This window comes from Elaeis guineensis, chromosome 4, assembly GCF_000442705.2.
Source record: "Elaeis guineensis isolate ETL-2024a chromosome 4, EG11, whole genome shotgun sequence".
NCBI classification, from domain to species: Eukaryota; Viridiplantae; Streptophyta; class Magnoliopsida; order Arecales; family Arecaceae; genus Elaeis; species Elaeis guineensis.
Genome location: NC_025996.2, coordinates 117,800,727 through 117,825,711, shown reverse-complemented (window position 1 = coordinate 117,825,711; position 24,985 = coordinate 117,800,727). Strand labels below are relative to the sequence as shown.

The 24,985-nt window shown below is 39.1% G+C and overlaps 1 protein-coding gene across 5 annotated transcripts; it reads right to left on the bottom strand.

Annotated features, from left to right (window-relative positions):
- Positions 1-1,543: 1,543 nt before the first annotated feature.
- LOC105042744 (protein PIN-LIKES 7) lies at positions 1,544-5,512 on the bottom strand. Of its 5 annotated transcripts, none has more exons than XM_010920046.4 (12): positions 5,413-5,512; positions 4,837-4,967; positions 3,947-4,196; positions 3,781-3,860; positions 3,585-3,709; positions 3,365-3,486; positions 2,981-3,202; positions 2,616-2,735; positions 2,395-2,495; positions 2,223-2,275; positions 1,919-2,104; positions 1,544-1,782 (listed from the first exon to the last, which is right to left on the bottom strand). In XM_010920046.4, exons 3-12 carry the CDS (start codon positions 4,079-4,081, stop codon positions 1,658-1,660), a joined length of 1,269 nt encoding a protein of 422 aa, XP_010918348.1. In that variant the 5' UTR covers positions 4,082-4,196; positions 4,837-4,967; positions 5,413-5,512; the 3' UTR covers positions 1,544-1,657. The 5 variants fall into 5 exon arrangements, with proteins under 5 accessions (XP_010918348.1, XP_073112839.1, XP_010918345.1 ...); XM_073256738.1 differs by having other exon boundaries at positions 4,892-4,967; positions 5,413-5,494; XM_010920043.4 differs by having other exon boundaries at positions 3,947-4,967.
- Between the last annotated feature and the right edge of the window lie 19,473 nt (positions 5,513-24,985).

The window sequence follows — 24,985 nt, the reverse complement described above, 5'->3', positions numbered from 1 at the left end:
ATGTGCGATGGTACAGGGAAGAGGGGAAGAAAATGAGGAAGAGGGGAGAGGCTTTTACCTTGACTTCGATGGCGTCTCTGGCCTCGATTTTTGATGGGTATGAAGAGGGTATCTACGGCTTTAACGAGAAGAACACAGGGAGAAAGAAGAGGGAGGAGGACCGGTGTTCGACGTGGCTTGCTTAGGAGGGGGAGGGGAGTTTTATAAAGGAGAGGGGAGGCCGAATCTTCCTCAGAATCGGCTTCCTCTCCGATGAATCCGAGTGGAAGAAGGCTCCTATTGGGAGCCTTCAATGTCTTTTTTATCTTTTTTCTTTTTTTTCCATTTCTTTGTTTCTTTCTTTTTTTTTTTTTCATGTCCTAAGATTCATGCAAGGGGGATTTTGGAGCCGGATATCACAGCTATAGTAATACAATTTCATGGTCCTCTTGGAAGTAAGAATCAGTTGCTCGGTCTTCCACTGAGGTGGAATATCGCACTGTTGCCTCTACCACTACTGAAGTTGCTTGGGTGCAATCTCTTCTACATGAACTCCACATTTCACTATCCAAAGTTCTAGTAATCTTTTGTGATAATGTTGGGGCCACTTATCTATGCTCTTATCCTGTTTTTCACTCCCATATGAGGCATGTCGCACTTGATTTTCAATTTGTTCGGGATAAAGTTTCTAAAGATTTGCTTTGGATTTCTTATGTCTCCACCATAGATCGATTGACAGATACTCTTGTAAAGCCACTACTATGACAACGGTTTCATCTTTTGTAGTCCAAGATCAGTGTTTCTGATGAAACCACCATCTTATAGGGAGTTGTTGACTTCCACGTGCACTTTCTAATAGATAACACATATTCCTAAAGCTTACACAACTAGCATGACTATTTGTTATGATTCAATTTTAGTTTAGGAGATTTCAAATTCTTATTGTAATCTAAGTTAGTTTAGCAGATTTTAAATTTTTGTTGAGATCCTAAGTTAGTTTACAAGATTTGGTAATCTAATCTTTCTAGATATGTAACTTGTACGTATATTCATACCAATAAATGAATGAATGTAAGGTGTTCATTTTTCCTCAATATAAGTATTTCTTCTTTGAAAGGGAAGAATTGGCAGAAAAACAGAGAAAGGGTCCTCTCTTTCCGTGTCTTTTCCATAGGTTTCATATTGAGTTTTAGATTGACTTTGTCTTCGTACCTCAAAGTGTGATTCTGTTGCGTCCTACCACTTTTAGCAATTTTTTATGACCTGTTGGCTCTCAAGCTGTCTTCTCTCTAGATACTTTGGCAACTTTTATCTCTCACTAATATTTAGGGTTGTGAGGGCATCTTGTGCTCTTGAGATAATTTCTACACAACCATACCCTGACAGCCCTTCGGGTCACCACTTCGAGAAATCTATATCATTTTGTCTTCTACCGTACTTGATGTGACTGCTATTGACATTGCGAGAGCTGGATTATGATGCCTCAATGATTGAAGCTACCCTCACCCTCTGTGTGTGTGTGTGTGTGTTAGAAGAGAGAGAGAGAGAGAGAGAGAGAGGGATATTGTTATAGTGAAAGAGGAAGGGCTGAATTACTTCAGGAGAAGAATTCTTCAATGGAACACGAGCTGCTGGGGCATAATATTATCAGTTCCCATTGGTTAACAATGTATCAACTTTAAGACAAGATCCACATAAAGATTGTCGACCAAATTGTCAGTGCAAGGGCAGCAACCAAGTAGGTCCACAGGAAGATGACAGAGCACTCTTCCTTACCAACATCAAACAACTGAGCCATGGTACCTGCATTCCAATTCCAATCTTTAGTCTCATAATCAGAAATTAGTGACATTTCTGTTCTTCTGATTAGATTGTCAAAACATTTATATGCTGTAAAATTTACTACTGCAAGAAGACTAGCGGATTTAAACAAAAATACCAATAGCCATGGCAGGTGGCAGAGTGAATTGTATCAGTAACACGAATTCGAAGAGGGGAGATGGTGGCAGGAACCCAAGTACACCTGCTGCTTTTACCACGGCAATCCCGAAGAGGGGAAGGATCACATACCTCACACCAATAATTGCTACAATTACCGCAGGCTTTACTGCTGATCCACGGAGCCCTATTTATGTTTATTAAGGAAGATCGGTATATGTTTGGAGTACAAATTAAAGAATTCTTTAACTTCCAAGCAAAAGCAAGATGGAAGTTTCTTGAGCCTTCACTAAAGAAAAGCTTACCTGGGGTTAGGTTGCCTCCAAGAATTAGAGTGACACAAGGTATCAAACCATCCCTGCAACCAAGTATCCACAATATAAGATAAGAACGCATGGAAAGCCTGCATGAGTTGAGAGGAAGCCAAGAACAAGTGTTGAGATTCTTTAGATAGTAATGAAACAGGGGAGCACTTACCCTAGTAGTGAGATGGAGTCCTGAATCACCCTGAGTGGAGCAGTGGCTCCTATGATGAGTGATTTTAACCAGGGTGTAATGCCAATGACGATGCCAAAAATCTGTGAAAAATATTGTTAATCAAGACGAGTTTTATACTAACATTGATGAAATGACCTCTACTTAAGTTCTCAAGAGATGAATAATGTTTCATCTTTTTTCTGTGGATGTAATCATTTTACTGCTGCAATAGTTGGTGGTGCTAGGAATTCCTCTGCAATCCAGGTAAGCGTTGCTTTTGGGCTCGTCCAGAAATGTGGCTTATTTTTGCTACCCTCTCCTTTGGATAACAGTGGGGCAATCTGCATGGTGAAACATCTCAAAGATAATTCAATCAATTGGATTTGCTTGTTTCTTTCTGTTCATCATAATCATCACCATCTCTTGAACATAATAAGATCCATCATTTACTTTTTATGCTATGAAGATTTTTATCCCAGTCACTGGTTATGTTTATGCAGAGAATTAAAATTTAATAAGAGATGAATTAAAATTGTTATCTTACTTATGAAATCCAGGACACGGAGATCTATTACATAGTACTTACAATTTGATGTTCTGCAGCTCTATCGGTAGGTTTTGTTGATGGCAGAAGCAAAGCTTCTTGATCCCTATAGCCTTCTTTGTATTGGTTTTGAGCTTCCCCACTTCTCCCTGAATCATTTTCAGGAAGTTTTATTGTCGCATTTTCACCATGGATTTGTTCATAAAGAGCACTTGATTTCCGCATAAGACTGTAGGTATGTGACCATATAAAGAAAGCCGCTAGCTGCACGAACAAGAGTAAATTGTCTTCAATTCTTGAGAGAAAGATTGTTGGAAATAGTAGTCTTTGGGTAATCTTGGTTGTTTTTGAAATTGTTGTTATTATCTTATCACTGAACTAAGTACCATTTCATGGCTATTTGCTACAAAGTGCAGAAGACTTTACCGCCATGGAAAAAGACACGTAGGAGAGTCCAATGGTTTTGCATTCACTGGACTCCCCAAATGGATTTTCATCTTCATTGCAGATTGCCGGGATAATGATCAAGGGCAGATTGCCCAGGTTGCCTGCATTTGGATGCTAGAGGACTAAGATTTTATCTGCAAATGACCAAGACTGCAGACTTGATCATCAAATTTTCAGTCATAAAATGATAACTATATACCCGCTGAGCAGCTAGCAATTACAAGGCCTTCAAGATGATGCTCAGGTTTCAAGATCTTCACCACTATCCATCCAAGGATTCCTCCAATCAAGAATGTGAGGCCAATATTAATGGGCATGAACCACCTTAGAAGGTCAGAAAATTGAGTTATTTGGAACAAATTGTTATATGGGAGATTAAGAATCAGATGACTTACCAAGAAAGGATATCTTGGAGAGTTACAGTTTCAGCTAGGCTCGCAAACACGAGGGCTGGTGAGAACACGACAAACACGATCTGTATATTGAATGCATATTAACAACAAGAAGCAAAAAAATCATGTCAAAGAGTTTTAAAGAACCCAAATTATTTCCTCTGAAAACCTTGTTCATATCCCTTAGCGCATTGGTAGACAGGATATTAATATACCCAGATGCCAGAAAGGCTCCAAGCAGGCCTACAAGCAAGAACTGCAAGTTTGGCATGGATGCCACAATAAACAGGGACCAGAACCCCATCTTTTGTTTCTTCTCCTTCCTCCTCTGCTGCTGAATACCTTTCTTTAGAGTAAAGAATCAGAATGCTTGAGCTTGGATCCACCCTCAGAAATTCTTGTAGAGGAACAAAAAGGTCCTGTTGAAACACTCCTGTGAGCTCATTTGATGGAACCTTTTTGTATTCTTTCATTATAAATTCATATACTTTCCAAATGGTGGCATCTTTAAGATTGGTCAGATGTAACCGGGGGAGGTCATTTTAGCTTCTGCAGATCTGCTGTTACACTGCTGCAATTTTATCAACCGACTTACAAAGATTTCCTGCAACCCTGTATCGCTATGCTGGCCAGTGGTGGACATAATTGCACTGGGGCCACAAAGATACCCAGTGTCTATCATTTGTTCCTTACCTAAATTATTGCATCTGGTTGGTTTTAATACCATGATATCGGTAGAGCTTCAATTGATGGACTTAAAAACATCTTGATTCCTTTTTCTTAATTGCATGCTAACTAGTTTTTCTAAAAATGATATCATTCATGTTAGTATCTAACTAGTACAAAAGACTAACTACAGTCGTTAGCCAATCCAGTTTTGGACTATTTACCAACAAGAGAATCATAACAAAAAATAGTGAGTGCAAGATTTTAAACCTTAATTACTTTTTAGCAAAAAACCCTAGTTCTTGAAGTTGTCTTTGTTTTTTTTTTTTTTTTGGTACAAGCCACCAGAAAATCTACTGTTAACATAGAGAAACAGAGATCCAGTCATGATACCTCCTTTATAATGTTTCGTCTTCAGCTAAACACATGAATTATGTGATACACTAACCGATATTCTCCACGATATGCCTTCCAAGAAGTGGTCTTTCTTGCTAATCACAATAACATGTCTTTGCTGCAAAGACCTGGAGGCAATTATTGAGAAATATAGCTCCCTTTCAATGAAAGAAGCAATTATTGAGAAATATATATAGAATATAAGTAAATTCAATGCTGAGACTCATTTATTCCCCCCCCCAAAAAGGAACAATCTAGGATACTGTTATATATTATCCAACAACCAGCACATGTCTGTATTATATTATTGCATTTTTACTAAAGCAAGAAAAACTATTATATAACAAAGTTAGCGATCACGCATGTGTAGCATATGATATGCTTTAAGCAAAAAATATTTACAAAAGAGAAGATAATGATCTCTTTTATCATAGAGAATTAGAAAGACGTAGAGAATCTGAATCTGCAAAGCAAAGTTTTGTATCCAGTATTACTTTATTGTATAGTAGTCAGCTGCAAGAGTGAGCGAGAGAGCCAGAAAGAGAGAGAGAGAGAGAGAGAGAGGAGGCTAACCGGGGAGTTAATCTTGAGAGGAGGTAGAGCAGAGAAGAGATGGGTGGTGTAACTGGAAAAGATATAGAGGAGGGATGAGATAAGGAAAGAATACAATACTACCTGCACAAGAGAGTAATCCAGTTGGAGATCAAAAAATGAGCTTGTCAGATCAGAGAGATGTCACGTATGAAAAAGACTGAGGAAGAGAAATCATGGCGTCATTTTATTGGCTTCGTAATTGTATGGTTATAGCCATTGAGAGGTTCCGCTTAAAGGAAGACGAGAAACGGACAACGGGCGGAGATTTTTGCTGGCGTTTCAACAAGCTAGAGAGAGAAAAGAAACGGAATAATAAATATAATACGACCCGCGGCTGATTCCTCCTGCCGCAGCTGGGACCCCGTCTCTTGTCTTCCTTGACACCCATCGCTCTCCAAACGGAGAAATTCGGAAAGAATAGTGGAGACAAGAAGAGACGGCGCAAGAAGGATGAAAACGATGGTATTTTTAATTTAGAGAGGTAAGAAGCAAAGATGGGAGTTGGTTGTATAATTGCGTCTGGTGGGTCCAACTCAGTCAGTGGGAAAGCAATGCAGCTGCAATGATAGCTCACCATCTCGTGGATACGTGTCGCTGCGAGTGAAGTCTCAAACTCTAATTATTGGATAGGATGACGAAGAGAAGAGAGGCGAAAAGAACCATATTCTGGAGCGTTAGGTTTTGAAGCAGAGGAGGAATGTCAATTTTGGATGTCTCATTATTCTCTACGAGGTGATCAAAAGAAAAAAAAATTCTAGGAGACGAAAAGGTGATTTCCCTCAAATTCTCTGCTTCTCTCTCCAGCATTTTCTTTATTTTCTAACCAAACAAAAATATTAGATTTTTCTTCTCATTTTCTTTTCTCTCAATCCAAATAAGATATTAATCTTTTTTATAATGATTTTTTTTTTAAAAAGGTAAGGGATAAAAACAGAGCTGGCTAAAAGCGATCTAAACCGATCTATGTGACTCATACTTGACTAGTAATAAACATATTTATTTTGGTCTAACAAGATTCGGATCTTAAACGAGTTGACCCATTTTGATCTGTTTATCAAATAGATTTAATTTTGGTTCCAACAACATAACCCATATATATGAACAAAAATCATATGAGGCGTGCACTATAAAACATCATATGGGGCAGCCTTCACAGTGTACCATATTTTTTTAATATCAATCTTAAAGAATAAATTTAAAAATCAAAGACTATTGCCATTAACGGAGTTATTAGTCCATGATTAAAGTATTTTCTTTCTTTCTTATTTTCAGTATATAGCGATACATATTATATACCATATAATACACTAAATATAGAGCTAGGTGATACATACTATAAACTTTTTTGATATGCATCCAGAACGATCCAATACGCTACAGCTAAATTGATAAATAGTTTATCAAACTCAGTTTTATCAGTACATAGTCTATGACTAGTTGATGTACATCTAACAAAATATTTATCTAACATCCTAATACACACCTCTAGATAAAGTAATATATAGTTTTCAAAATATAGCGTTCATCAGTACATAGCACATGAGCAAATAATACACATTAGATGGTTTATTGATACATATTGTAAATTTTTTTGATACACACCCAATAACGATTCAACACATACCTACAGATCATTGATACATAGTTTACCAAATTTAGTATTCATTTATATACAGTATATAGTCAGTTAATATATATTTACTAAAATATTCATCCAATATTTCAATACACACCTCTAAATAAATTGATATATAGTTTTCGTGAACTTTTATATGCAAAGATCTTAAAAAGAAAAAGAATTTGGAAGAAGAAAGAGAGGCTCGAGGTGTGTATTAGATCGTTACTGGGTATGTATCAAAAAAACTTATGGTATGTATCAATAAGCTATCTAGTACGCATCATTTGCTCATGCATGTACTGTATATTAATGAATGCTATATTTTGAAGATTGTGTATCGTTTACCTAGAAGTATGTATTGGGATGTTAGATGAATGTTTTGCTAGGTATGTGTTAACTAGTCATATACTGTGTACTGGTGAATATTAAATTTGGTAAACTATCTATTAATTTAACCATAGGTGTGTATTAGGTTGTTGCTGGGTATGTATCAAAAAAATTTATAGTATGTATACCTAGTTATATATTTAGTATGTATTATATGGTCATATAGTATATATCACTGTATAAGAAAATATTTTAATCATCAAATTAATAGCTCTGTCAATAAAAAAGTATTTGACTTTTAAACTTATTCTTTAAGATTAGTATTAAGATAAACATGGCACATTATGAAGCTGTCCCATATGATATTCTATAGTGCTCACCCCATATGATTTTTGTTCCATAAATATAATCTGTTTAACCTTTTAAGTGTTAATGAGGTTGAGTTGGATGTGAATCTGTTATATCTACTGATGCCTAAGCCCCACTACCCATTTTATTTGGCCTTTTGGCAGATCTCCCCATTTCACTCAATTTTGTGTTTTTAGGATTAGGGCATCTCCAGCACCACCATGTCATCCTCTCTAACTCTCTTGCTCCCACACTCACTTGGCCATAAGCATAAGCATGATCTCTCTCCTCCACCTCCATGCCCATCAACCTCAGCTTCCACTCCATTGGATTTCTCTAGGATGCCGCTCCTATCCCCTCTATTCGCTTCTCCCTCAACCAATGCTATCACCCTATCTTCCTTGACTGCTCCCTTGCCATCGTCAATCACTACCTCTCACAACACGGAATGTGCATGTGCTACCACACTACCCAGCTCAGCTCCTTCCAATATTGTAGTCTCCACAAGGGCCTCCAGCTCCACCCCCACCACTAGAACCATGCCACCTTGTCATTATTGAATTGGCTCAATGCATGATGATTGATGATGACCAACATGCCGGTCTGGATATGGAAGGGGAGTGGGTCAAGCAGGCCCTCACCACTCTTATCCATTGAGATTCTTTTTTTAATATTTTTTATTTTGACCCACTTCTCTGATCTAAGGAGTTCTCTTTCTTCCATCAAGATCCCAACCTCGAACAACAATTTAAAGCTCCAATCTAGAAGAAAGATATGGTTGGAGAGCAAAATCGGATCATTCTTGAAGATGTTATGCACATCATGGATTATATTCTGTATCTCCTTGTAAGCTTTTTTTCCTCTTTTGCTTATTCTCTTCATGTTTTCTCCCTAAATGTCTGAAATCAAAGAACTTGATCAGTTTCTTAGTTCTTTGCATGGTTTCTTGATTTATTTGGGGGATTTTTTTGAGATGGTGGATGGAAATTTTGATACATTTATCGATAAGCTAAATGATAAGACCTATTTATTAAACAAATTAAGCAAGTCGGATTAGGTTACTTATTAAGAATAACAGGTTTGGGTTTCAAATATTGATCTATTTATGAAATAATTCAGGTTCAAATTATAATTTTTTATTAAACATGCATTTGATTTGATCTGTATGGTATGTGACCTGACATGGTATAATTACCACCCTATTACCGCAGAGCTCTAGGGAGGTGCTGATATGGGTGGTACCTGCAAAGAAAGTCCACACTCACTGGGGGTGTTCTAATGGAGATCCTCCAATGCTTATGTTAACCGGAGCTTTGGGAACAATAGAGAGAAGATAAATAGATTTGGGAGAGTGGAGGAAGTTCTCCTTCCTCCTCCCACCAGGACTTGCCCTGCTCTCTCATGTTTTAGTTTTGCTTGCTTGCTTGTTCCATACTTGAGGGTCCCTTTCATACATCTTTTGTATGGAGGTTGAGCCCGTAGGCCACTAGCCAAAATTTGTGAGTTTGTTAGGTCTAGTATTGTAAATCGTTAGGTCATGTTCTGGCCATTCATTGATAGAGGAATATCTTTCATTTTCTCTGAATCAAGATTGTTAGTCGTGGATATCAAGTGCAGGCTTCACCCATGTGGCTAGCCGAATTGGTCCTGGAGCCACAACTGGGGCGACCTCACTACATTATCTTGAGTGCACCTTAATGGAGGATTGATCCTGGTCAGTGAATCCATCCTGCCACATATGCCCCCCTACTCCTGAGTTCGAAGTGGCCTTTAGGCTTCGAGCAAAGGGAGTAACTACCTTGGTAGTTGAATCGCTAACCTGGTTCTCTCTTGGACATGCTTGTGTTATTACTTTTGAGAAATTTTTTTGGGGATTAATGATGCATTGTTTCACACTCATGCTATCTTTATTAGGAAAGGAGCTCGAGAAGTCATAAAATGACACTCTTAAGGGAAGAAATCTAGAGATTGCCCCTAGACTCATCGAGGCCCCATCACATGGCAAGCCATGATAAGTTTTGAGGCACACTTCATGAGTTGCCTTATGCGGCTTGATCAGACAAGGGGGCGATGAAAGGCTCATGGTTTGCCACTTTAGGGCTGGCCAAATGGCAAGATCTTACAATTCGTTGGTCAAATCCACACTGTCAATGGTTAGTATAAATGGACTATCCACCCAGTGGGGTTTCCTACCATCTAACTGTCAGTCGCTCTTTTATCACAGTAGTCTTTAGAGATAGATTCTTTTTTTTTATCTTGTAGTCATAAAGCCGTCATTGTCATCCATCAAGTCGGCAGTGAAAAACAAGATAAGCTCCTCAGGTGGGAAGTCCTTATCCAAGAGGGCGAGGAGTACCCAATCGGAGCTTTTCATCCTTGACTGGCTTGTTACAGTCCCTAGCAGGGATTGAGTTGGCCATGGCCAAGAGGCTACAAGTTGCTGCATTGGAGTCGCTTCAAGCTCCTTTTCCATCGAACTAGGACCCGCCTCCCTTTGGAGGGTCGGCAAGGCCTCGGGGAAGCCCTCCTTTACTCGAGGGTAGTGGGGTGTCCATTAAGGCTACTGTGAAGGTTCCCATCATGGTTAGGTACATATGCATCAATGAGTACAAGACCTTGACGAGCTTTGAAGAAGAGCTTATCGAGGCATCTTGGCTGGGTTTATCCAGGACTTCGAGGATGTAAGATGCATCTGAAGGTCTGAAAGATGGACCTGAGATGCTTCTACCCCAGAAACATTATGAGGAGGTTAGGGCATTTTTTCAGATGAAGACTAATTCTTCATCCTTTTTGTATTTGTCTTTGGCGCATTCTCCTTGACGAACTTCTATAAATAAATTTTTAGTTAATAAAAAATATATTTTCATTATGTTTATCTATCACATGAAGTCTTTTTTTTCTTTGTGATGTTGATATGGTTGGCTCTTTGCCTTGGTCAAGGACTCGAATGGTTCAGATGGATCAGCAGAGTCGATTTCCAAGCTCAAGTCGAGATCTCCCTTGACCTTATCCAAAGCATTTGCTTTGCCAGTATGTGGTGAATAAAATTTTTAAAAATTATGGGCTTGTGTGCGGGCCAAGCACTGGTTGTTGATTGGTGCCGTAACATCTTCCACAAATCAGAGAAAATGATTCATCTTGAGGTTATGCAGTAGAGAACCATACAATCTGAAGATTTGGTGGGGCTTGCATTTAATGCTGGTATCTGTTTTCTAGGGAGTGCAATTTATGAGGTCTTTAGGGTGACGACATTTGTCATATGATCAGTGGGGTGTTTGAATTTGCCTGGGCTTGCTCTCTCTATAAATGGAGGTTCTGCCATCTGGGGCTAGTATTGCCTTGGTCATCTTCCACAATGCTTTAATGGTGCCATCTTGTTGTTGGAGATCTGGTACCACTTATTGCAGTAGAAAGAAAGAAAAAATAAAATAAGATACAATCAAATATATGGATTAAATCAAGGTCTATCTCCATGGGGCATGCAAAGGCTTCACTATGAAAGAAAATAATTACAAGAGAAAATCACTCACTCAACTCTTATAAATCTCTCTCTTTCGATAAAAAGCTCTCATCTTCCATCCCTTACAAAAGCTCTTACAAAAAATTAATCTCAAGGAGACTCAGACTGTTGTATCAGGATCCTCTGACGTGTCTGAATGCTTCCTACTGCTCAAAGCCACCACACCATGCTTTACTGGCCATCAGGCACCTTTAATAGACCCAAAACCCAGTCTATATCTAAATCCTGCTTTTAAAAGTTCTCAACAATTTTTTTGATCCTTGGATCTCTTTCGCAACCTTCCCTAGCCCTTGGATCATGCAAAATCATGTATCAGCACATTTTTGACCATCAGATCATGCAAAGAAGAGCCATGCACTATGATTGTTTGTGCATAGTCCAGATCGGTCCATGATGGATGTGTGGACCATGCCAAGTTCTGACGGTCCACCATGGATCGCATGGAGAATTCAAAACTGGGCACACATGCGCACTCGTGCACTTGCACTAGGTCGTACCCGCCGTGCATCCTCACTGGCCTGTGTCTGCCCATGCTCCCATGCTGGGCTAGCATGTGCCTAGGCCACACATCCCATGGGCCTACACATGCCTGCGGGCTGCACCCTACTGCAGGCTTGGCTTGCTGCATCTTCGGGCCTCTGCATCATCGTGTGCTGTATTTTGGGCTCCTCTATCTTGGATTTTTTTCTTGTGGATTGAATTCGAGACGATAAATCCTAACAATCTCTATCTCGACTCAATATTCAGTCTCACCTAACTCTAAGAGCTTCTGTATGACTTCACCCCCATACTCTGGGGCTAACATCTGGCTGCTCATGGATGGACAAATATAGGAGTTGAACCGGTCGCTCGATCCTATTTTTATCATATGCTGTGATCCATCAAATCTGAGATCTGCTCAAGGTAGTCTTATGTGATAATAGAAACTGAAGTGAATTTGAGTGCAGGGGTAAAACAGTAATTTTAATTTTTTTAAAATTATAATTTTACAGTAAAAATTATTAATTAATCTAATTAATTAACATGTATTAACCCTACACAAGAATCTAAATATAATATATATAGCATACATTTAAATTTAAAATTTAAATTCTCTACAGTAAATATTTTACTGTTATGTGTTCAGAACACATTACCTTCGTGCAGGTAGTCGATCGCTGCAGTCTGATCATCATCGGAAAGGTCTGATCATCGCAATATAGCCACACAGTATATCTGACCTCTGTGGATCATCCACACGAAGCTCCTGGTCTGATCGGCTCCTCACAAATGCTAGTTCGTTGCAGAACCCTTTTGACGGCTGATGCTGATCGAACTCCTTAGATCTTGATCTGCCGACTCCTCAGATGCTCTGGATCATCAGCAAATATACTTGAGAGGTTGATGAAGCTCTCTCTAAAATCTGATGGGCTCACGACACTCATAGCTCACCTTCTCACTTCCCGAATCCTAGGTAGAAATCCTAGGGTACTCACAGAAAAAATTTACGCCCACTCTCTCTTTTCTTTTCTCTTCTTTTCTTTTCTTTTCTCATGCAGAAGTCTCTTCTCATGCCACCCTAACTCTCTAGGATCAGATCTTCGCATGCCCCATCTTCTCTTCCTTTTTAAAACAATGCAAGACACATCTTTTCAACATTTTCACCGCGTGAGAGGATAAAGATAGGTGGTTGCTCACTTGAATTCAAATCGAATTTGAATTCAAATACCAACCAACTAATCTTTATCCACTCTTGGCGTGAGAAGGGAGGGGTGTGGGATTCTTTGTGCATGGAGAGTTTACACGAGAAACCTTTTCTCGTGTAGAGCAAGTGGCGCACATGGGATGAGGTGGGCTTGGGATTAGTTGCCCATTCAAATTCAAACTTCATTTGAATTTGAATGGCCAACCAACTATCTTTATCCATTCAAAATGGCACACAAAGAAGGGGCGTGGGAAGGCTTTTGCGTGGGAGAAAATTCATGAAAACTTGTTTCTCGTGAATTCAAATAGGCGCAGGTGGGTGAGGTGGCGCAGGAGATAAGTCAAAGATGGTTTCAAATTTTTAAACCAATCTAATTGAACCAATTTTATCAAAATAGGTTAGACACAATTAGATTAAGTTAAACCCAACACAATTAGGCTTAATTAGGTTCAATAAAATTCTAATCAAATCAGGAATTGACTAAGACCAACCCTGATCAGATCAGGGACCAAACCACCTCGGCAATTAAGTAAACTCTTAACCTAATCGGGTCAAACCCAACTGAATCCAATTCAATTAGACTTGATCCAAAAATAATTACTCAATCAAATTGAGTTAATTAGCGATCAAATCACTAATTAAACCTCTTATAAATACTAAGTCCAAATTCGATGGGCAATCGGGCATCACCATCTATATGAAACCTTGATCGAAGAGTCCCAAACCAGTGGGACTCTTGACCCCGGTACCCAAAATGTGTGGAACTCATGATCAGAGAATCTGATTCTCGATCACAGAGTCCCAGACACATAGGACTCAGAGTCCTAAGCATTAGGACTCTTGATCGAAGAGTCCCAGTCTAGTGGGACTCTTCACAGCCATCATATCAGATAGAAACCTCTAATGTGTGTGACTCCGCAGGTTCGAACCTAAATTGGTAGCACAGAAATCAATTCTTGTACTAATCGAAGTGACCATCTAGCAATGGTACCCGATGTCTGGATAGATCATATAATCACAATCGCAACATTCAGAACCTACGCGAATATGGTTACTGTATAATTCATCCCTTTTGACTCCTGTGTTTAGGAGACTCAGGGTTAAACTATCAACCCTGATTAGATCATCCGAATCGTGCTCAACTCAAACAGTCCTGTGACTCCTCACTAGGACTACCCTGGTCAAGATTTTGCTAAATTGAAACACGACTGTACACAGCTTCTAAACTGGAGTGGTCAATCCCATCTTGACACATGCACCGATAAGTCAAGTACTTGACTACCCCTAGCAGCCTTCCGTCACTGAATTAGAAATTTAGGAGTCCAGTGCCTAAGTGCAGTGAGTTGCTTGCAAGTCACTATGGCAGTCTCAGGTCGGAGGGACAGTTATACCCATATCCCATTGGAGTAAATCTTGACTGCAGAAAAAGCTCCGAGTCGATCACGTTCAGTGCAGATGTACCCTTACATCTCACCTGTATGCCATACCAGTGTCTCCACACTCCTTGATTAAGAGGATAACCAACCCATATAGCACACAATGACCTATGCTTGATAAATATTGTTGTCCTTGGTAACAACGTATCATTTGGTCACGAACAAGTTTAAGGACTAAACGATAAATCCTCCTTTATCGAGTCTAAATAGTCCTAAGGACTTCACCACAACGCAGGAGTTCATTAGAAGATGAAAAATTTATGATGAAAAATATCAAAATAACTTTTATTTATTTATAATTCATATACTAATACAAGAAAGAGCACAACTGTCAACAGGCTGACGATTGACTTTGGGAACTATTCCCAACAATCTCCCACTTGACCTAAAGCCAATCGGTGTAGTATCTAATACCCATCTTCGACTTGAAGTCATCGAACTCCTTCACCGCAATGGCTTTAGTGAATGGATCAGCCAGGTTCTCCTTTTCGTCGATCTTCTGAAGGTCGATGTCACCTCTATTCATGATTTTTCAGATGAGATGGTAGCGGCGCAGAATATGCTTCGTCCGCTGGTGTGCCTTCGGTTCCTTCGCCTGAGCAATAGCTCCAGAGCTGTCACAGTAGAGCAGAACTGGACCAACAAGGGAGGGTGCTACTCCGAGCTTGGTGAAGAATTTCTTCAGCCATACTGCTTCTTTGGCAGCATCTGATGCAGCGACATACTCTGCCTCGCAAACTGAATCAGCCACAGTGTGCTGCTTGAAACTCTTCCAACAGACAGTCCCTCCATTAAGGGTAAAAATAAATCCCGACACACTCTTGCGTCATCGTGATCAGACTGAAAACTAGAGTCTGTTAACCCCATAAGTCTCAAATTGATTCACCATAAACAAGCACTGGTCCTTAGTATTTCTTAAATACTTCAGGAAGATTTTAACAACCTTCCAATGATTCTCCCCTGGATCAGATTGGTATCTACTCACTACCCCTAGTGAGTATGCCACATCTGGTCGTGTACATGTCATGGCGTACATGATAGATCCCACTATCGAAGCATATGAAATTCTACCCATACGCTCTCTCTCTTGAGGTGTTGTCGGACAATTCCTCTTCGAGAGAGAAATTTATGGCCTATCGGTAGATAGCCTTTCTTGAATTCTCCATGCTGAACCTTTTCAGCATAGTATCAATGTATGTGGACTGGGATAAGCCAAGCAACCTTTTAGATCTATCCCTATAGATCCTCATTCCTAGGATGTAGGAAGCTTCTCCAGATCCTTCATGGAGAACTATAACGATAGCCAAATCTTTATTCCCTGTAATGCAGGACACATTCTCAATTAAGAGAATGTCATCCACATACAATACAAGAAATACCACTACTGGATCATTAGCCCACTTATAAATGCAGGGCTCTTCTCCATTCTTAATGAAGTCATACGTCTTGATCGTCCTATCAAAACGTATGTTCCAATTTCGAGATGCCTGCTTAAGTCCATAAATGGACCTCTATAGCCTACACACCTTAGACTCATCTGTGGATGTGAACCCTTCAGGTTGTATCATATACACCTCTTCGTCCAGCTCTCCATTTAGGAAAGCTGTCTTCACATCCATCTGCCAGATTTCATAGTCCAGATGGGCAGCTATCGCAAGCATAATCCGAATGGATTTGAACATTGCCACAGGAGAAAATATTTCGTCATAGTCTATACCATAACGTTAACGATATCCCTTGGCATCAGAAGGGCCTTATAGGCCTCCACCTTTCCGTCTGCACCCCTCTTCCTCTTGAAGACCCACTTACATCCTATGAATTTTACTCCTTCGGGTGGGTCAACCAATGTCCACACATCGTTGACCTTCATGGACTCCATTTCGGATTTCATGGCCTCTAGTCATTTCTCAGAGTCAGGTCTCTGCATTGCATCCATGTAGGTGATCAGATCCTCATCATTTTTATCAAATTCGACAGGATCGTTGTCCCAGACCAAGAAACCATAGTATCTGTCCGGTTGACATGGTACTCTACCAGATTGCCTTAAGGGTGCAGGAACAATGGGCTCCAGATCTGATCTAACCAAATCTGATTCAGGTTCAGCAACTTGTGTCAGTTTTTTCACCTGTCGAACTTCCTCAAGTTCGACCTTAGAGGCAACAGTCCCTTCACCAAGGAACTTCTTTTCCAAAAAGATTGCCTTAAGGCCGATAAACACCTTTTGCTCATCAGCTAGGTAGAAATAATACCTTTGATCTCTTTTGGGTACCCTATGAAATAACACTTGTCAGACCTAGGTCCAAGCTTGTCCGTAATTAAACGTTTAACATAAGCCAGACACCCCCAAACCCTAAGGTGCGAGAGTACTGGCTTACATCCTATCCATATCTCATATGACGTTTTGGTTACAGACTTACTCGGAACCCTATTTAGAAGATAACAAGCCGATTCGAGCACATATCCCCAGAGGAAGATCGGCAGACCAGCAAACCCATCATGGATCGAACCATATCCAACAAGGTCCGATTCCTCCTTTCAGACATACCATTATGCTGTGGTGTTTCAAGTGGTGTCCACTGAGAGAAAATTTCATTCTCTCCAAGATATGTCAGAAACTCATTGGAAAGGTATTCACCTATTTGATCAGATCGAAGAGTTTTAATACACTTCCAGTTTGTTTTTCTACTCATTTCTGAATAGTTTGAACATTTCAAACGACTCCGACTTATGCTTCATTAAGTAGACATATCCATACCTCGATAGCTCGTCTATGAAGGTTATGAAGTAGAAATATCCACCTCTTGCACTTGAGCTCATGGTCCACATACATCAGAATGTATCAGACCCAAGAGTTCACTGGCTCGCTCACCTTTTCCAGTAAAAGATGATTTGGTCATCTTTCCAAGAAGACAGGACTCACATATTGGAAGTGATTCACAATCACCAAATTCAAAAATTCCTTCTTGAGCCAACCTATTTATCCTGTTCTTATTGATATGACCTAGCCTACAGTGCCAAAGGTAGACTTCTGACATATCGTCTATTCTAGGGCATTTATCAAAGGTTTGAACCATATTAACAGGCTGTGATAGTAAGTAAATTTCATTATTTAGTTATCCAACAAATATTTAACACCATTCAAAATGATATTGTAAATATTTTCTTTTATTAAAAATTCATAATTGTACATGGCCAAAAAGCCTACAGAAATAATATTTAATAAAAAACTTGGACAATAGTGACATCACCCAGAATTATATTACGGGAGTTGATTACAAGGTTCATGATTCCTAAAGCTAGAACTGAAACTTTCTTCCATCTCCAACGTTCAGGAACCTCTCATCTTCATCAAATCTCCTACCGACCTGCAGACCCTATATCGAATTACAGATATGATAAGGGCTTCCGGTATCCAATACCCAGACAGTAATATCATAAATGGAAAAGTTGCAAGGTGTTATCATATAATTACCTTGCTTCTTATTCAGCTTGTTCGGGTCCAGGGAGGCAATGTATAGAGGACAGTTCCTCTTCCAGTGCCCCTGCTTCTTGCAAAAGAAGCACTCCACCTGGCTCAAGTCGGGATTGCGCTTCTTCATCTGACCCTGTGCAGACGTCTCAACATGCGGCCGCACCTTCTTATTCTTCTTCTTCTTGTTCTTCTTCTCTTTCTTAAAGGATCGACGACCAGAAGAAGACCCTCCCACAATATTCACCGACTCCTTATAGAGCTGGTGGTCCTTCTCAAAGTTCTGCAGCAACCCCAACAAGCCTTGGTAGCTCACTGCAGGCTTTGTCATCCGAAAATGAGTAAGGAAGGGGAGGAAGGACTTGGGCAAAGAATTAAGGATCGCATCCTTATCGAGCTACTCATGCAAGGGAAAGCCCAGTTTACTTAAGTGCTTAATCATTTCGATCATGTACAGTACATGATCGGTGACTGAGGCTCCATCCCTCATCCGAGCATTGAAAATGACACAACTAGTTTTGTGCCTTTCAACGTCGTCAGGCATGCCAAAGGAGTCGTTCAACATTTGAAGCATCTCCTGCGGCTGGGCGTTCTCGAACCTACGGCTAAACTCATCATTCATTGCCGCCAGCATTATGCACCGAATGGTGGTGCCATCATTGAGTCACTTCTGGTAAGTGTCTCGGACCACCCCTCTAGCGTTCGGAGTGGCTCCTCAGGTGCCGGATCTGTTACTACATAAAGGATCCATTCATGCTCAAGGATGATTTTCAATTTTCGATACCAGCTATCAAAATTAGGTCCCATGAGCTTGTCATTATCTAATAATGACCGGAGTGACAAGGTAGTGGCCATAGCTGCATAAAGGAAAATCAGATCTTTATTAGTATATAAATTATTAATACTAAAGACTTGAACTTTAGTCTAAAGTTTCTCCCAGTATTTTTACAAACTGGTAGCCTCAACCTCCAATTCGAGGAATTACTTTAATTCCTTAGTGGGTACTAGAATCCACACAGACCACACACGAGCCCAACTTTGGTTGGTCAACCCATGTGCATCTATGGATAGGTTCATAACCAGTTGTTTCTTTAAACAACTTCTAGTAATTAATTTTGCCCCAGAACCTAATTAGTAGGCTTTGGCCTCCACTGAAAAGATCTGGTTAGGTCCAACCATTAACATGATTTGATTTGATGAATCTGACCAATAAATGATCAGGCCCGACTTTGGCCGGCCAACCTGACCACCATCAGAAAGACTCAACCAAATTATCATATTATGAATGATAATTCTATTAGTCAATAAGCACCAGGCCTTTGGGCCTCCAGTGATTATTAAACTAATGGACTCATTATCACTCACTTAATGGGAGGCTATGACTTAGTTATCACTATAACTTAATCATTTTTTGGGACCTAATAATTTTTTAGGATTTTATTAAAGGATAGAAGAGAAGAAATTGACCAGCCAATTTCAATCCTCCCACTGACTTCACCAAGTCAGATTAAAAAGGATTTAATTAAAGCCGACATTAGGAGTACCTAAATCAGTCACACTGATTTACCTAATGACATGGGTGAGCCCTAATCACCAAGTGATCTAATCAAAACCTAACTCACCAGGTTGGTTAGGTAAGTGAGATCAGTGGAAGGGATATGCCATTAACTCGTCAGAGATCGAATCAATGCGAGTAGCTCCCAGTTAAAAATCACTGGTCAGACTGTCGAACTTACCTTAGACACCAACCGGTTCATTAGTTTTAATTTGATCAACTTAGTAAATAGGGTTCCACCGCGTAACCATGAATTAAGTCCATCTTGGTCTAGTTAAAGACATAGACCCATTCAACTACAACTATTGGAGTTGAGTCTAGAGTGTCTTGACCTAATCTAATTCAACTTTTGATTAGATTTGACCAATTACTCTAATTTAGTCCATTTCTTTAAGCTAACCTTAGGTCTAACCCAATTATGGATCTAATCCATCTAACCCATTGACCCACAAGTTTATGCAATTGTCTTAGGTTTTAATTCATAATTCTAGACCAACTAGACAACACTTAATTCTTTTAATTAAGTATTAGGGCTGATGGGTCAGGATTTGGTATTTCAAAAATAATTTTCAAATTTGAAAGATTTTATTTTTTGTTCACCAAATGTGTTGACTCATTTCACAAACAGATCAGCATATTTCATAAACAGCAATCCTATTACTAATTACATAACAAAAAATAACTCAATCAAAATAAATCATGAATATTTCTTTAGATCTAATCTAACACATTCATGATAAATTTCACAATTGAACCTTTATAATTAAGTCCTTTTGCTGCTTCATCTGCATGGGGTATAATCGCTTGGCACCCCTACCGCTATAGGAGAACCCCATCGAATGGGAAGAGAGGACCTTTAAACCCTACTTTTCTCCTATGACGGATGACCATGGCAACCAACCCAATTAGACTACTTGCTACTTGGATCAAGTATATCTAAATATATCAATTTTAAAATTTAAATTTCAAATTTTAAATTTTAAATTTTAAATTTCAAACAAATTTTAAATTTTAAATTTTTAAATTTCAAATTTTGAATTTCAAATTTAAATTTCAAATTTAAATTTCAAATTTTAAATTTTGAATTTCAAATTTTTGAATTTTGAATTTTGAATTTAAATTTTAAAATTTAAAATTTAAATTTTAAATTTTAAATTTTAAATTTTAAATTTAAATTTTAAACTTAAACTTTTAGATTACTACTTAATCTATGTATGCAAATGTATATCATATTTTAAAACCTACTCTGATACCATTTGAAGTGAATTTGAGTGCAAAGGTAAAACGATAATTTTAATTTTTTTTAAAATTATAATTTTACAGTAAAAATTATTAATTAATCTAATTAATTAATATATATTAATTCAACATAAGGATCTAAATATGATATATATAGCATGCATTTAAATTTAAAATTTTGAATTTTCTACAGTAAATATTTTACCGTTATGTATTCAGAACACATTACCTTCATGCAGGTAGTTGATCGCTGCATCTGATCACCGTCGAAAAGGTCTGATCATCGCAATACAGCCACACAGTATGTCTGGCCTCTGCGGATCGTCCACACGAAGCTTCCGATCTGATCGGTTCCTCACAAATGCTAGTTCGTTGCAGAACCCTTTCGACGGCTGATGCTGATCGAACTCCTTCGATCTTGATCTGCCGACTCTTTGAATACTTCAAATTATTAGCAAATGTACTTAAGAGGTTGATGAAGCTCTCTCTAAAATCTGGTGGGCTCACGATACTCGTAGCTCACCTTCTCACTTTTCGAACCCTAGGCAGAAACCCTAGGGTACTCACAGAAGAAACTTGCACCCACTCTCTCTTTTCTTTTCTCTTCTTTTCTTTTCTTTTCTCATGCAGAAGTCTCTTCTCACGCCACCCTAACTCTCTAGGATCAGATCTTCACACGCCCGATCTTCTCTTCCTTTTTAAAACAGTGCAAGATGCGTCATTTCAGCATTTTCACCGTGTGAGAGGATAAAGATAGGTGGTTGCTCATTTGAATTCAAATCGAATTTGAATTCAAATGCCAACCAACCAATCTTTATCCACTCTTGGCATGAAAAGGGAGGGGCGTGGGATTCTTTGTGCATGGAGAGTTTACACGAGAAACCTTTTCTCGTGGAGAGCAAGTGGTGCACATGGGATAAGGTGGCGCATAGGATTAGTTGCCCATTCAAATTCAAACTTCATTTAAATTTGAATGGCCAACCAACCATTTTTATCCATTCAAAATGGTGCACAAAGAAGGGGCGTGGGAAGGCTTCTGCATGGGAGAAAATTCATGAGAACTTGTTTCTCGTGAATTTATATAGGCGCAGGTGGGTGAGGTGGCGCAGGGAGATAAGTCAAAGATGGTTTCAAATTTTTAAACCAATCTAATTGAACCAACTTTATCAAAATAGGTTAGGCACAATTAGATTAAGTTAAACCCAATACAATTAGGCTTAATTAGGCTCAATAAAATTTTAATCAAATCAAGAATTGACTAAGCCAACCCAGATCAGATCAGGGACCATACCACCTCGGCGATTAGGTCAACTCTTAACCTAATCGGGTCAAACCCAACTGAATCCAATTCAATTGGATTTGATTCAAAAATAATTACTCAATCAAATTGAGTTAATTAGTAATCAAATCATTAATTAAACCTCTAATAAATACTGAGTCCAAATCCGATGGGCAATCGGGCATCAAAGTCCATCGATATGAAACCTTGATCGAAGAGTCCCAAACCAATGGGACTCTTGACCCCGGTACCCAAAATGTATGGAACTCATGATCAGAGAATCCTGATTCTTGATCACAGAGTCCCAGACACATAGGACTCAGAGTCCCCAAGCATTAAGACTCTTGGTCGAAGAGTTTCAGTCAGTGGGACTCTTCACCAGCCATCAGATCAGATAGGAACCTCTAATGTGTTGACTCTGTAGGTTCGAACCTATACCTGTAGCACAGGAACCAATTTCTGTACTAATCGAAGTGACCATCTAGCAATGATATTCGACGTCCGGATAGGTCGAATAGTCGCAATCGCAATATTCAGAATCTACGCGAATATGGTTACTGTATAATTCATCCCTTTTGACCCCTGTGTTTAGGACGACTCAGGGTTAAACTGTCAACCTTGATTATATCATCCAAATCATGCTCAACTCAAACAGTCCTGTGACTTCTCACTAGGACTACCCTGGCTAAGGTTTTGCTAAATTGAAACACGACTGTACATAGCTCTGAACTAGAGTGGTCAATCCCATCTTGACATATGCACCGACAAGTCAAGTACTTGACTACACCCAGCAGCCTTCCATCACTGAATTAGAAATTCAGGTAGTCCAGTACCTAAGTGCAGTGAGTTGCTTGCAAGTCACTGTGGCAGTCTCAGGTCGGAGGGACAGTTATACCCATATCCCATCGGAGCAAATCTTGACAGCAGAAAAAGCTCCAGAGTCGGTCACGTTCAGTGCAGATGTACCCTTACATCTCATCTGTATGTCATACCAGTGTCTCCACACTCCTTGGTTAAGAGGACAATCAACTCATATGGCACACAACGACCTATGCTTGATAAACATTATTGTCTTTGGTAATAATGTATCATTTGGTCGCGAACAGGTTTAAGGACTAAACGACAAATCCTCCTTTGTCAAGTCTAAATAGTCCTAAGGACTTCACCACAACACAGGAGTTCATTAGAAGATGAAATAATTTGTGATGAAAAATGTCAAAATAATTTTTATTTATTTATAATTCATATACTAATACAAGAAAGAGCACAACCGTCAACAGGCTGACGATTGGCTTTGGGATACTATTCCCAATAGAAACTTCACTCTGTGACATCGTCTATCATCCTTTTGAGTCTCTTATCTCATGCCTGATTCACCTGCTCTTGGAGCTCTACCTCGCACTGGGCTCCCACTGATTTTCAAAGCTCCATCTCGCGCTGAGCTTCCTACTAAAAGATAGTGTCCTCCATACTTTCTTTTCTTCATCAAAATCCTACTACCGCATATTACCTTCAGGATTTTATTATCAACTCTCCATCTGTAGCCACTTGAATCTAATCTGCTAAGTGAAATTAGATTATTCTTGAAGCCGGGTATATATCATACCTCACCCAACTTTCTCACTGTTCTATTATAATTCTATAAGCTGACAGTCCCTATATCCTTGATCTCACAGCTCGATTCATCCGATAAGTGAACAGTTCTCTCACTACTCTCTAAAGAGTCAAACAGCTCATCTCTATAACACACATGATACCAACATGTAGAATCTAAAATTCACTGGGAGAAAGAAGTAGATACCTCATTAGTCACAAGAAGAATATTATCACTTTCTTCTGTATCGCTACCTGCCATCGCCGCAGTAGCCTTCATCCGATCTTTGAGCTATGGGCAATCTTGGACTTGGTGCCTCAACTCATCATGCCAGTAGCATCTGATCTTGCTCGAGTCCCTCAGCTTGGACTTGGACTGCCTATGTTGCGCTCCTTTGTCGCTTCATCTTCTACCACCCTAGATGAAATCGGGTACATAAGACTAATTGTTACCATACTCGAAGACTTAATTAAGTTATTTACCCTCCTCTCAACTTAATCAACATTATCCTCAATGGAGGAGAGAGAATAATAGATTAGAGGGGTAGATAAAAGAAAGAGTTCACCTGAGCTTGGTTCATTCTTGGCTCTACCTGAGCCTTAAAGATAGAAGATGTGGTTCTCCTCCAACTTGGCTTCGATAATCCTTCTTGGATTTGGATTCCTAAATAAATTAAAAAAAATAAAAATAAAATGCAAAGATCTGAATTGCCTCCTAGAAGCGCTAAGTTCAAAGTCTTCAACCAGACTAAATTATAAAAGTGGATCGATCAGAATAAGTAGATTTATAGAGAACCATGGCTTCTTCGTTAATTTTGATGCGCAGTTCTAAGAATAATTTTAATCATTATCCATTAACTTTAAAAGTAGCACCATTACTTGGTTTTCAATTTCTATGGCCTCGTATGAGAAGACTTCCTTAACTATATATGGTCCGGTCCATCTAGATCTCAATTTTTCTAAAAATAAGTGTAGCCTAGAATTATATAAGAAAACTTTTTGACCATGTGTAAAAGATTTTCTATTAATTGCTTGGTCATGGAAAGTTTTAATTCATTCCTTATAAATTTTTGCATTCTCGTAGGCTTCATTCCTAATCTCCTCAAGTTCATTTATTTGTAATTTTCTCTGGCCTTCAGCCGCATCCAAGTCCATGTTCAATTGTTTTATAGTCCACATTGCTTTATATTTTAGTTCTATTAGCAAGTAATATGCCTTACCAAATACAAGCCTATATGAAGGCATTTCTAAGTTGGTCTTAAAAGCTGTGCGATATGCCCATAGTGCATCTATTAACTTCAAGGACCAGTCTTTCCTGTTGGTGCTTACAGTCTTCTCTAGGATCAGTTTTATTTGATGGTTAGAAATCTCAACTTGCCCACTTGTCTGAGGTGATAGGGTGTGGCTAGCTTGGGGTGATGTTATATTTCTTCATCAGTGATGCGAATGATCGGTTGTAGAAGTGTGTTCTGCGATCACTGATG

Bases quoted from the DNA above. Each gene is read 5' to 3' on its own strand.
- LOC105042744 (XM_010920043.4), bottom strand. From the start codon at position 4,081: ATGGGGTTCTGGTCCCTGTTTATTGTGGCATCCATGCCAAACTTGCAG. The intron at 3,203-3,364 runs GTAAAGTCTTCT...TTGTTCGTGCAG, and splicing joins ACGTGTCTTTTTCCATGGCG to CTAGCGGCTTTCTTTATATG. The intron at 2,105-2,222 runs GTAAGCTTTTCT...AAACATAAATAG, and splicing joins TGGAGGCAACCTAACCCCAG to GGCTCCGTGGATCAGCAGTA.